The following is a 13,230-nucleotide window of genomic DNA, read 5'->3' as shown; positions in this document are numbered from 1 at the left end:
GCATACACACACACACACACACACACACACACCAAAGGAGAGACGAAGTAGATTGCCATCCATCAACCTCCACCTTCTCCACCTTCCATCCCACTGCGATAAGACCATGCAACAACGCAAAAGACAGAGAGCCACACGAAAAATAAATATAAAAAAATATAAATAATAAAAGAGAGAAAAGCAACAAAGCCACGGCCCCTGCAGTCAGCCCTTATGCTTTCCCTCTGCCTCCACATCCGCCACATGTCTCATGGCGAACACCGTCCTGTAAATAACCACCTGCTTGACAGCATGTCTGGAAGCAATGCTCTCCCGGAACATGCGTCTTGGAGTGCAGGTGAAAGCTAGGTGCTATGGTGGTGGGGAGTCGAGTGATTTTAAATCTACTTCCATGATTCAATGCCTGGCGTGTTGCTGGGGTCATAGAATACTGACCCTGTCTGACTTACGGCAATGTGTTAAAACTCTGCCATCCACTGCGTCCCATTAATGGCGGAGAAGAAATACGTGTTTTCTGTCTACTTAATTCTACAAATCATAGTGGCGGGGCCGTCTGACTTATTCTCCTTTTTCTGTTTTTCCCCGATCGCCTTGGTGACTTCAAAGAGAAGCGAGGAGAGATGAAAGGAAGAACTGTTGCTAAGGAAACCGTTCCGAGGCATCTTCTTAATAAGTTGCATGGGAAAGCAGTTCTGGATGTTACATAAGGCATTTACACACATACACACATTCTTACCACACACACACACACACACAGAAATGCACACATAAGAAAAATGCACATGGTTACACAGACAGTAGGATAGGCACAACCCCCTCAAGGGCTTTTATTGTGGTATGAAGTTCACATTCAGCATGATTTACACATAACTGGACAGCTATGTTCGCTTAATGCACTTACCATGGAGAAAATAACAAGCCACGTCTCCTACGTGTGGCGTCTGTAGTGCACAGGAATGACTGCATCAGGTCCAATGGACATGTAGGAATTGAGATTATTCCGGTACCACGACACGGGGACGTAAAGTCGGATTCTAATCCGTGTCACTTCAGTTAACGTTAATGTGTGGGATGGAAAGGACAAATAGGCGTCTCATTATAGCTCTGGAACTTTCCACCCACGTCGTCACATGACCACGTTGTCGTGAGTTCCGTGGAATCTGTCCGTCTGCCTCCAGATCAGGACATACATGTCCGATGCACATACACAACGCACTCTGACAGGGAGTTATGGCAGTGGGCATGTGATGCGTCATGGCTTGTGTGTCACGGCCACGGCTGCCAGATACGGTGTGCTGACACTTTTTGGGCGACAGCAGAGCACACTCCACTCCCACTGTTCTTCCCTGGCCTCACTTTGTTTTAACCGCCCGGGCCACAGGTCGACTCCTCCACAACCTGCTGGCAAACAGAGCGGGGGGGGGGGGGGGGGGGGGTTTGGACCCCTGTTGTTTCTATCGAGAGGCACAGCGAGAGAGCATGAATATGTCGTGCTGAATCGACAGCAAATATGCAAGCTCTGTATGCAAGTGCGTTGGGACTTGCGTCAAATCGGATTTCACAGCACTTGATCCATCACCTCTCCGCCTTAAAGCCTTACACACCAACACGGTGGATGAGCCGTTCATTATCAAAGTCGGCCTCTTTTGATCAATTATTTGCAGGCAGACAGATGGCAAAGCCGACGCCGCGTTCATGTTAACGTCCTGGCAACCCACGCAGAAAAGCCTTTCAGAATGTCAACAGATGTTCCGGAAACTTTTTATTCCATCATCCCTTATCTCTCCCTGTCTCTGTCTCTCAGTCTCTCTCTCTCTCTCTTTCTCTCTTTTTACTCATTCAACTAATTTGGGTCGCTCTCTTTCCCTTATAAAAAGTGATTAATCACGACAATAATGACTTTTCAGGAAGCAGCTGTGAACATTGGATTATAGCCCCCATGCTCATCCCCTCATCCATAAGGTCCACAAACCTTTAGTCATTGACCCGCTGTGTGCGATTGTGAATCGTCTGATACTATACTATGATGTGTGCGTGCGTATGCGACTGTTTTCTGTGCCATTGTGTTTCATATGTCATCGCTTATGAATCACCCGACCCAAGACACATTTCCCCGGGTCTGCTAGGTGACACGCGTGTGCTGACGTCAACAGATTGATGGATGGAACGTGTCAGAGACGAGAGATTAGCAGAATGGCTGCCCACTGCCACGACCGCATGAAGTGGTGGGGCTCACAGGGTGAAGGCGTTTTGGGGTTGTGTGTTGCAGGATCAGATTCCAACGGCGCACACGCACACACACTTAAAATGAATGCACATATTGCTGTCTCTTCGGATGGCCGAATAAGCATTACACACGGGGAGCCCTCAGCCAAGGCCATGCTTATCCGGTCCGCCTGGGTAGTGATTTAAACCGGCTGCCTGTTCAGCAGGCTAGTGTGTGTGTGTGTGTGTGTGTGTGTGTGTGTGTGTGTGTGTGTGTGTGTGTGTGTGTGTGTGTGTGTGTGTGTGTGTGTGTGTGTGTGTGTGTGTGTGTGTGTGTGTGTGTGTGTGTGTCTGTGTGTCTGTGTGTCTGATAATGTTTGTCTTAATTAGACAAACTAAGCTCCTTAAGTTGACCGCCCTTTAATAAAGCACTCCTATTGTATGCTTCTAAAATGACCCCTGGCACTTGGCAAACATTTTAGCCCACCTTTTGTTTGCCTTCGTTGATAAACTTTGAGCGTTATTTATGCTGAATTAGAGACCGACTTGCAGGCAATTACATTGACCTCTGCAACAGAGAAATGTTTGTGATGCATATTTATGATGACAAATATTTTAGCATTATTCTCAGACCCATAAAACCCTTGATCTAGCTTTGATCTGAATGATCTCTTGAGGCATACTTCCGGTCAGAGATGTTGGGTGATCAAGTGCCTTAATGCCATGACAACCAACAAAATCCAACAAGGTGCTCGGCTTTCTTCCTTGCAAAATATAAACTTTACTTTGTATGATATCAACCCATATGGTACTGACTCGCCCTCCTCCCGTAAGATTTGAGATGTATGAGTGAGAGCTGCACGCTGTGGCTTTGATCACAGTCTCAGAACAAGCATGAGAATATCAAGTCGTTCGACAGATTGTACTTTTCCCTGTTTTTTCCGGTGACTCTGAATGAATGTGAAATCATTTTAAGGTTCCCATAGCGTCGCGTACAAAAATACTGACGGGAGAAGCTTTATTTTAAACAGTGTTGTGGCTATTGCCGCAACACTTTCTTCCACCAGTGCTCAAGGTCGTGTGTCTTTGACCCACCTGGTCCTCTCCCGCACTTTTCATTATCTTTTAACTTTGTTTCCAACTGCAGTTAGCTGCTGCTGGCCGGGACAGCGGGAGAGTTGGAGCTGTCAGGGAAACGGGGTTCAGATATAATGCTATTTAAATGCTAATGTGTTAAGAGGAGCAAAACGACCTTTATTCACACTCGTAACGCAACAAGAGTGCGAAACAAGAGGGCCGCTTAATAAATGAGCCCTCTTCCTCCTGCTCCGGCTCTCTTCCTCATCCTTCTCCTCCTGCCTCCGTCCGGCAGCCTTGTCAGATTTAAGGGTGTGTTCATGACTGGCGGGAGACGGAGGAGTTTGATAATATTGGGGCTTTGGTGCGCATCCAGATGTTTAGTCGGGCACGATTGGTGGGTGACAGATTGTGCCAAGTCTTAAATCCGCTATTATTGGCTTGACTTGACAGAGAGTTTGCAGTCCAACAAGACTCTATACAAGGTCTAAAGACTTTTGGACATAACATTGAACGACCTCATCTCTAAAGTGAGTGCAGAATCCGAATATTGTTTCCGTGGGTTTCATCAGCAGCATCGATATCAGTTCAGACCGCGATGGACTCTTTTGCATTGAAGTCCTCCTTCAACATTTATGCTCGCCTTAAGCGATCATTTATACTGATAGTTCAAACAGAGTGGCCCTCTGTGTAGACTGATCATGTCAGGTGCTTTTTTTCTTTATAATACAAAGCAAGTCCACAGACACCAGAAACCAGAGCCATAGAAAGACAGAGTTGATTCAATGGGGGGGAAAGACGGGGGGGAAATTGCCCATCAATTTGCTCATTTACCATGGAAAAGTAATGTTTGGTAACTAGTAAAAATAATGCAAATGAATTGGAAGTATCGCAAACTGCCCTGCTTATCAGTAGTAAATCAGTAGTAGTAGTATTTAATATCTTTAGAATTATATAATTAGCCCAAATTAAAGAAAAGAGTGACAGGCTGACAGGCTGGGATGTTTAAGCTTCTATGAGTCAGAATTGTTGCAGACTTTTTTAAAAAGCTTTAAATAGCATAAGGTATTAATTGAACATCAATCCATCCTTACCGAGCCTTAGCATATCCAAAGCCTCGGACTCCACCAACAACAGTAATGTGCAGTAACATGAGGTTCAATGTGTTGCCATTGAAAGATACTTGGTGTGAAGTCTATTCAATTTCTGACCTCCAGTATAAAAGTATCCACTGACTAAAACACAAAATCAAAAGCATTTCAAGTTTATTTTAGCTTCCTATTATTGAAGCTTAAATATACTCAAGCATCACTAATGTTTCAATGTCTTGGTCTTTCCTCACTGTCTTGGAGATGCTCCAACCTCTCGGTAGTGGGAGCAGTCACGATGCGTTGCTTCCCCGCAGAAAGAAAATGTTAAAATACTTGATGCAAGTGAGCATCAATCTGACCATCACAAAATATGTAATTTGGTCAGGGTGTTGTGTAGGCAGAGCAATGCATCTCCACGTCATCCAACATGCAGTCATTTTTAGAACATTTCCAGTTGAGTAATAGGGAGGTCTATTTCTGCATCTTCAAACTCTCCATCAATATATATAGCCATGCATGGCACAATAGTGTCCCAGCCTACAACACTTTATTATTATTCTATTTAAGATACATTGATGTGATCTGAAATAGGAGGTCACAGTGTTTAGTTACTAATAGGCTATCCTTTCCCACTCAATGTTATGTTTAGAGCCATTGATGGAATTCACAGAACATAAAAGCAACCTAACAAACCATCTAAACTATTATGTACTACTATATTGATTTGCTCCGCACTAACTAAAATAGCTAAGATGCTGTGAAATATGTTGCTAAATGAATTGAATATGTGATAATTATTATGCTGCTCTGCTGCTATTAGTATCCAATGTTTGAAGCTAATGAGTGTCTTCTTGATTGTACTAAACTAGGTTGGTCTGATGGAGTCAACGGAGATGACGCAACTCTCTCTGTCAATGGCTCTGGCAGAAACAGGCTAGGCTTTAGCTGGAAGTAGTTTCTGTCACCGAGAGACCTACCCTTGCTTTCTTGCCATTTGTCGTTAATATCCTATCGTCTCAGAGTGTTAGTAGCATTCCATCTTTGAAGACCTGTGCTCCTTTGCGTATTTTTTGTTTTTATCCATGCACTCAGACAACCCTAAGTATGTGGTTAGGAGAGAGAAACAATAATGTTTTCTGTAGTCATGAGACCAAGGGAGGCCCTCTGAGGAATGCGTCACTCAGTTTGCGAAAGGACACAGAGTAAGACGGTGGCATAACTTCACACAGGAAATGTGTCATCGCAACTAAACAACAAACGGCGGTGCCTTCGTCCCTCTTTCCAGTGTATGTTGAGTGGAGCCAGATGGACAACCCTCAAGTGGAAATCACCTGGTTTATTCTGGCAGGTGCTCTGTGTCGTTGCGTTATCTTCCTGTTCATAGATGCTGTGCAGTGGCTTTCCTCACAACCATCCTCAAGTGTTTTTTTCCTGTCACAGAAGTGACAATAGTTTTAATTAATTGAGTTTCCTAATACCATGACAACCTACATTCAACAAGGTGGCACAGTAGAAGGATGATACGTTTAAAAACGATTGCTTTTTCATATTTATTTTCTGTCTTATTTGTTACTGATTTTTTAAATGTATTTCTTTGAAAATACGTTTTAATTTGATGTGATTCATTATGCATCCGGCCATGGAGTAGACAAACCCATGTGACTCTTATAAATCCAAAATGATGGCGACATAAAAGAAGAAGAGTATTTGGCTTCTGCTGATGGAGATTAGTGAAGAACAAGGACTGCTCAGCATGACAGTGCCTCGGGGGTCGATATCAAGCCTCCCATTAGAAATGTTTCAATCTATTGTGAGCGATAAGTGTTCACGTTGAGTAGTAAACATATTGAGTTCCTTTTTTCTTAATCCCAAGCCACCAATCATTTAATTCCATCATGCCTCCTTGAGTTACCTTTGGGATCTTATTAATACCATTCAATTGGTTCCTTTTGAACATACAAAAATTAAAAGTAGAATCAGTTTCTGATCATTTTGTATTGAATATGATTCAAAGTATGCAATAACAAAGTTACCTCCACAGTAATGATGCCTCTATAGAGCAGAATAGTGGATTATTTTTGTTATACAACTCATTGTTGCATTACCTTTTTACTGTAGCTCCGGCCTAGCTCTACTAGAATCACTACGAATCTCCTAATCTGTTCTGTATAGATAGATAGCATGTTTTCTCATGTGCGCCAGTGTTCTATACAATAAATTGGTCCCTAAATGAAGCCAATGTTTGCACATGGCTGTAACATCTAAGATCCCTCAACTCCCTCAAGCAAAAGTCTTGAAATGTTTTTGTGGCTCGCCTCAGGGGGAGATGTTGTGGTTGAGCGGTGAGCATGAGGATGTCGGTACAAAATGACTGCTGGTTTGTTTTCAGTTCATTTTATTTTGTTTGGAATCAACAAATTGCCATTTAATATGTGGGGGGTAACCCATGTGGACAGGGGATCATTATTATTGTACCACATAGTAGGTAATTGCTTGCAGTGCAGCATACATGCCTTGGTTTGTATTTACTAGCAATACAATGGGATGCTAGCCACTAGGCAACACAATCATTGTGTGTCTGATGCCTATTACGAAATGGTGATTACATGGGACAACTGCATAACAAATAATAGTGAATATCTGTGACGGTACCTTGATGAACTAATGCATAATGATTACTTGCATGCAATCCTTCCCAATCATGTTTAGACAGTAAAATTGACAATGTTTGTTAAGAACCGATCAGGATTTCCCCCCGATCTCTTCAATGAACTGCATTGCTTTCTCTATAATATTATAGCGCTAAATATCATCCAAAATACCACAAGAAATGATTAAGAAAATCCTAAGACTCATCATGGCAACGCAAATTTAAGGCATTACCTTCTAGTAAGACATTGGGCTTTCTCAAAAGGCTCATATGAGCTCAAACATTGGAACTATTCCAGTTTTTAGGAGTAAAAAGCCTTTTTCTGACCCAATAAAATCATCGGCCAAAATCCTCATTCATATTCATGTATGTTAAAACCTAAGACTGTTTATTTGTTTATGGCAGTTTATTTATTTTTCGTCAACAACTTTCTCACCGCTCACACCTCATAAAACCTCGCCTTCACTCCATGGGGTTACAGTTGGCTGAGAGTCTGAGAGTTTATGAGGCATGTGCTGGGGAGCCCAGGGAGAGTGTAAGCTCCTGCTATTTTGGTCCGCTTGTTTGTTTCTTATTCTTTTACACCATTGCACATGGCAGGGTGCATATAAGTATGAGATACGGCCGTGGGAATCGTCCGGCACATTTTTGCCACCGGGACGTGAAGCATGAGTTTGACCTAACAAAAAAGGTTAGGCAATAGCTGTTGTAGTTGTGGTATTTATTAGTTATTATAATTATTAGATTTGAGGTTGTATTTTAGCATTTTATTGTCATTCATATAACAGTTATTATGGGTAATCGTTTGAATATACAATGGGTGATGGATTTCATAGTAAAATCATGTAAATATCGTAAACATATTGAAACAGGTCATAGTATAACAAAGAAAGATAACTGAGTCCATCCAATACCAAAATAATTCAACAGTATGTTGATGCTTTGCAATTTTGCATATCCATGCATGACCCCCCAAACGTTTTCTCTTTGTAATGCGGGGACAAGTTCATCATTGGGATCTGTGCTATCTAAACTATTGACAGTTTACCCATCATCCCAGGGCCAATTCAAAGGGAGGGGATTGCAAATACACTGGAATCATTGGGATGCTAAGCAGTAAAAAGGGGCAAAACTCTCCTCTGATTGAGTCAAACACATTTCAATGGAAGAGCCTGGACATCTGCCCTTGATGACCTATCAGAGACGAATTGGGTTTTAATCTACGAGTACGTGCCTGAGAAGGTGGTGGCGAGTATGTGTGTGTGACAGCGTGTGTGTACGTGCGTTCAAGCGCGTGTGTGTGTGGCGTGGAGGTGATGCATTTTGCCTATGCCTCCCAAGGACGTCTGTCCAGCCGTGCGCCTCAAAGCGCACTCTTCAAGGCTTTGACGGATGATACAACTGCCTCAGAGTGATAGGCTATTATTTCACTTTGCATTGGATAAATGGCAATGCAGGCTCCTACCTGTCTCCTCCTTCTCTCTCTCTCTCTCTCTCTCTCTCTCTCTCTCTCTCTCTCTCTCTCTCTCACTTGCTCTCTCTTTCGCTCCCCCTCTCTCTCTTGTGGAGTTAGGAAGGTTGACATTGTGCTGATGTAGCAGTTTGTACCTTTTGAGTTTTCCTACTCTCTGTAGTTTGGAGGGAAGTGAGGAGAACAATAATGTGTGGATAATCACCAGCAGGGAAGGAACATTTAATTTGGCGTTTTTGCTGAGAAGCGGCGATCATGAAAGGCATCTATTTTCAGAACTAGTGCGACTTCTAAGGATTTGTCTCTCATCACTCGTTGAGCGTGTTCCCTTCTTCTCCTTCTGAACCCCACAGACCAGCAGTATTCATGGTCGCCCTCGCAGTACTTCGATGAGGACACCGACTCCGCTCCTCCCAGGAACATGAAGGGACTCTCCGGAGGCCGCCCCGCCCAGCTGCAGCTCACCTCCCCCGTGTCGGCCCACACGTGCGGCCTGGCCGACTGCGAGCACTCCCTGGACCACCACCTCCACCATGGGGAGTCCCGGTCGCCCTCCTACCTCCTCAGCCCCACGGAGAGCTGCCCCCTGGACGGCCACCACCGCTGCTCCCCGCGGAGCTCCATCCACTCCGAGTGCATGGCGATGCCCTCCTCCATGTCCAACACCGACCACTCCCTCTCCAGCAGCACCTTCCCCCGCATGCACTACGGCGGCGGCGGCGGCGGCGGCACGCGGGACGCCGGCGGCGCCAGCAGGGAGTCCCGGGACGAGATGGGCGGCGGCGGCGGCGGCGGTTGTGGGGGTGGAGGTGGAGGGGGTGGAGGCGGGGGCGGGCTGTCCTCGCACGGCGGCAGCGGCAAATCCAACCGCATCCCGGCCAACCTGCTGGACCAGTTCGAGAAGCAGATGCCCATGCACCGCGGCGACGGCTTCCACACGCTGCAGTACCAGCGCACCACCACCACCACCACCACCACCGAGCCGCGCAACGAGAGCCCCGGACGCATCCGCCACCTGGTGCACTCGGTGCAGCGGCTCTTCACCAAGTCCCACTCGCTGGAGGGCTCGTCCAAGATGAACGGCACCAAGGGCGACTCGCAGCGGGGCGAGGGCTCCAACCCCCATCACCACCACCAGCACCAGCACGGCCACCACAAACACAGCAAGCGCAGCAAGAGCAAAGAGCGCAAGGCCGGCGACGGCGGCAGCGGCAGCGGCGGCGGCGGCGGCGGGGGCGGAGGCGGCGCCAAGCAGCGCTCGGGGGGCTGGTGGAGCTCGGACGACAACCTGGACAGCGACAGCACGTACCGGACGCCCAGCGTCATGTCCCGCCACCAACTGGAGCACATGGGCCACTGCTACCCCCTGGACACCATGCAGGCCCACCTGGCCGGGGACCACCTGTCCCTCAAGACGTCCAAGAGCAACAACGACGTCAAGTGCTCGGCGTGCGACAGCGTGGCCATGGCGCCCGAGGGGAAGTTCATGAAGCGGAGCTCCTGGTCCACGCTGACCGTCAGCCAGGCCAAGGAGGCCTACAGGAAGTCGAGTCTCAACCTGGAGAAGCCCATGACGCCGGCGGACCTCAAGCCCAGCATCAGGCCCTGTCACTTCCTGCAGGTGAGGCCGCCGCTGCCGATGTGTGTCCACATCCCTGCCCTGTGTCCACATCCCTGCCCTGTGTTCACATCCCTGCTCTGTGTTCACATCCCTGCTCTGTGTTCACATCCCTGCCCTGTGTTCACATCCCTGCCCTGTGTCCACATCCCTGCGCTGTGTTCACATCCCTGCTCTGTGTCCGCATCCCTGCTCTGTGTTCACATCCCTGCGCTGTGTCCACATCCCTGCTCTGTGTTCACATCCCTGCTCTGTGTTCACATCCCTGCTCTGTGTTCACATCCCTGCGCTGTGTTCACATCCCTGCGCTGTGTCCACATCCCTGCGCTGTGTTCACATCCCTGCGCTGTGTTCACATCCCTTGTCTGTGTTCACATCCCTGCTCTGTGTTCACATCCCTGCCCTGTGATCACATCCCTGCACTGTGTTCACATCCCTTGTCTGTGTTCACATCCCTGCTCTGTGTTCACATCCCTGCCCTGTGTTCACATCCCTTGTCTGTGTTCACATCCCTGCCCTGTGTTAACATCCCTGCTCTGTGTTCACATCCCTGCGCTGTGTTCACATCCCTGCGCTGTGTTCACATCCCTGCGCTGTGTTCACATCCCTGCGCTGTGTTCACATCGCGGCCCCCGTGAGGATCGATGACGCTAAACAGAAACATATCAGGCCCGCAAGGGAGGCAAAGGTTTTCAATTTCTCTTATTGGATTTCGACGTACACTTTTTTTACACATTAGCTCGAAGAGTCACCGCACACTAAAACGAAGCGCACTATTTTTATCACTAAAAGTGATAATCTACGGTTGTGCGTTACGCATTTAACGTGCTCCCGTGTTTAACGCATTGGTGGTCACTACTGTGTGTATGTAAGGTAAAACAGGGCCGGTTTTACACCCACACATTTTATATGCGATGTATGCCCATGGCGCGTGCCATGCCGTTCCTCATCTTTCCAACCAGAATCGACCCCCTCCCCTCCCACACCACACCCCCTGCCACTCGCTCTGCCCACTCCACCTGAACACATGCTTGTCTTTATTTGCACAGTGAGCAGAAGAGAAGCTCAAAAATAGATGCAGTATTACTAATTTAATTCGGAAAACGCATACCCGCATTGCCAAACAACGACGACAACAATAATTGGAATGGAAATAGAAATGCAAACGTGTGTTGAGTGAATGAGCAGGAGTGACAATATGATTTACAGATGATTGGTGCATCCTTCGGATCCGTCTCCCTACTACATATCACTACAGAAATGGATTGATGCATCAATACGTTTTAATTAGATGCAAAATCAATACGACGAGTCAATGCAACGTCAGCCGGGCGACAAAACATCAATACTAATACTCAACCCCAAACATCGCTGACATAACAGAGTATGTTAAGAGTGAGGTCATGGGGGGCCGATTCCTCATCCGAAGTGGACTTTCGATGGAGCGTCGAGGCAGTTGGTTATGTGTGCCAGGAGTGTACATCGCAGCATGGACCCTGTCATACGGTCTTCTGTGTGGGCCAGCAACACCGGGTTAGCTGGTGGAGCAGGGGAAAATCAATGAACTCCATCAATGGCTGGCAATAAAGGGGATCAGGGTCTTAAAAGGCAGCACTTATCTCAGCCCCGTGATTGGCTCCGAGAGAAAGACTATTGCACCACAGGGATTCACTTATGAATCAGCAGTTTCTTCAGATAGGCGGGACGTGGTTGGTTTTTATATGGGTACGATAAAGGTTATGGGATAATGCAGAGAACGATTATATTATATATGTTCTATCCCCTTGCAAGCACGTACCGCCCGGGACAGAAATATGTGTCTCAGCGACATATTGCAGCCCTAATAAAACCGGACGGCGCATGGGGAAGGGAGAGGGACAAAAGGGAGGAAAGGGGGAGAAAGTGGAGGCAGGGCTGCAAAGCAGAGTACTGCATCGCTCGGACGATGTCGTAAAAAGCGGCACGTGCCACCGCCAAACAGAGATGATTCCTGCCCTTGCTGATGTTGACAGTAAACGTCCGCTTTGGTTTTTTTAAGGGGGTCCTCGTACGGATGGGTAGGAAGGAAAGGAAAGGGGGGGGGGGGGGGGGGGGAAAGGGGTTAGAGGGGTTTGGGGGTGTGGGGGGTTGAAGTGCACATTTAGAACCACCACTGACACTTGTTGTGAACTTGACGGATCGCCGTAGCAACTCCCCCCCCCCCACCCCCCCCCCCTTCCCCGCCATTTTCTTCCAATCGCACTAAGTGGTCTAATCTCGAGACGAGAGGTAGACAAATGTAGTCCCCGACCGAGCCCCCCTTCCCCTTCCCCCCCCCCGCCCCACTCCGCTGTGCTGGGCTGTTGGGGCATTCAGCTGCAGTCAGCGACGGCCACAACAACCACAGAAAAAAGGAAAGCCGCGGCCCCATAAACAGGGCTAAAAATAGCCCGCCCCTCCCTCCCCCGGCGCCCTGCCGCAGGGCTATGTTTAGCTCTGGTCTTATCAATCCCATCGCCGCACGGTGACACATCAGAGCCCTCCGCACGCCCCCCACCCCGTCCATCCATTTCCCTCTAGATCGATTCTCTCTCTCTCTCTGTCTCTCTCTCTCTCTCTCTCTCTCTCTCTCTCTCTCTCTCTAACCCACTCTGTCTCTCAGAAGACAGCTTGGGGGGGGGGGGGGGGGGGGGGGGGGGGGGGATTTATGCTTTTTGTGGATCTTTTTGATTTATTTTTTCTCTTCTGTTCTTTTAGTTTCTTTTTAGTTTCATCATTACAACAGCCAGGGAGAAGTGCGTTATTTGTTGCCGATTTATTTAGCCTGTGTGTGTATGTGTCTGTGAATGGGAACCTGGGTGTATGTGTGGATAGCTGTGTGTGTGTGTGGGTGTGCGTGCATGAGTGCGTGAGTGCGTGCATGCGCGCGTGGGTAGCTGTGTGTGTGTGTGGGGGTACCTGTGTGTGTCTGGGGGGGTACCTGTATGTGTGTGTTTGTGTGTGGGTGGGTGTACGTCAGTGTGTCTGGGGGTTGGTCTACAGATGGTTTGATGATCCACTTGTCACCTTGTAAGCGTCCTTGGCTTCAACAGCTGAGCTCTATGAGAGAGTCCTGTGAGAATACAAAACACAACCTGTT

General features: G+C 47.6%; 1 protein-coding gene across 1 annotated transcript in view; it reads left to right on the top strand.

The window, feature by feature from the left end:
• The window catches only part of dlgap2a (discs, large homolog-associated protein 2a), a gene marked incomplete at its 3' end in the record, with an annotated part of 129,933 nt that overhangs the window by 74,250 nt on the left and 42,453 nt on the right, over positions 1-13,230 (top strand). The window contains exon 3 of the mRNA XM_079752287.1: positions 8,848-10,115. Coding sequence (XP_079608413.1) covers positions 8,848-10,115 — 1,268 coding nt within the window. The remainder of the gene's footprint in view (positions 1-8,847; positions 10,116-13,230) is intronic.

The sequence above is a fragment of the Pollachius pollachius genome (assembly GCF_949987615.1).
Source record: "Pollachius pollachius genome assembly, chromosome: 15".
Lineage (NCBI taxonomy): Eukaryota > Metazoa > Chordata > Actinopteri > Gadiformes > Gadidae > Pollachius > Pollachius pollachius.
This window is presented reverse-complemented; position numbering and strand designations above follow the sequence as displayed.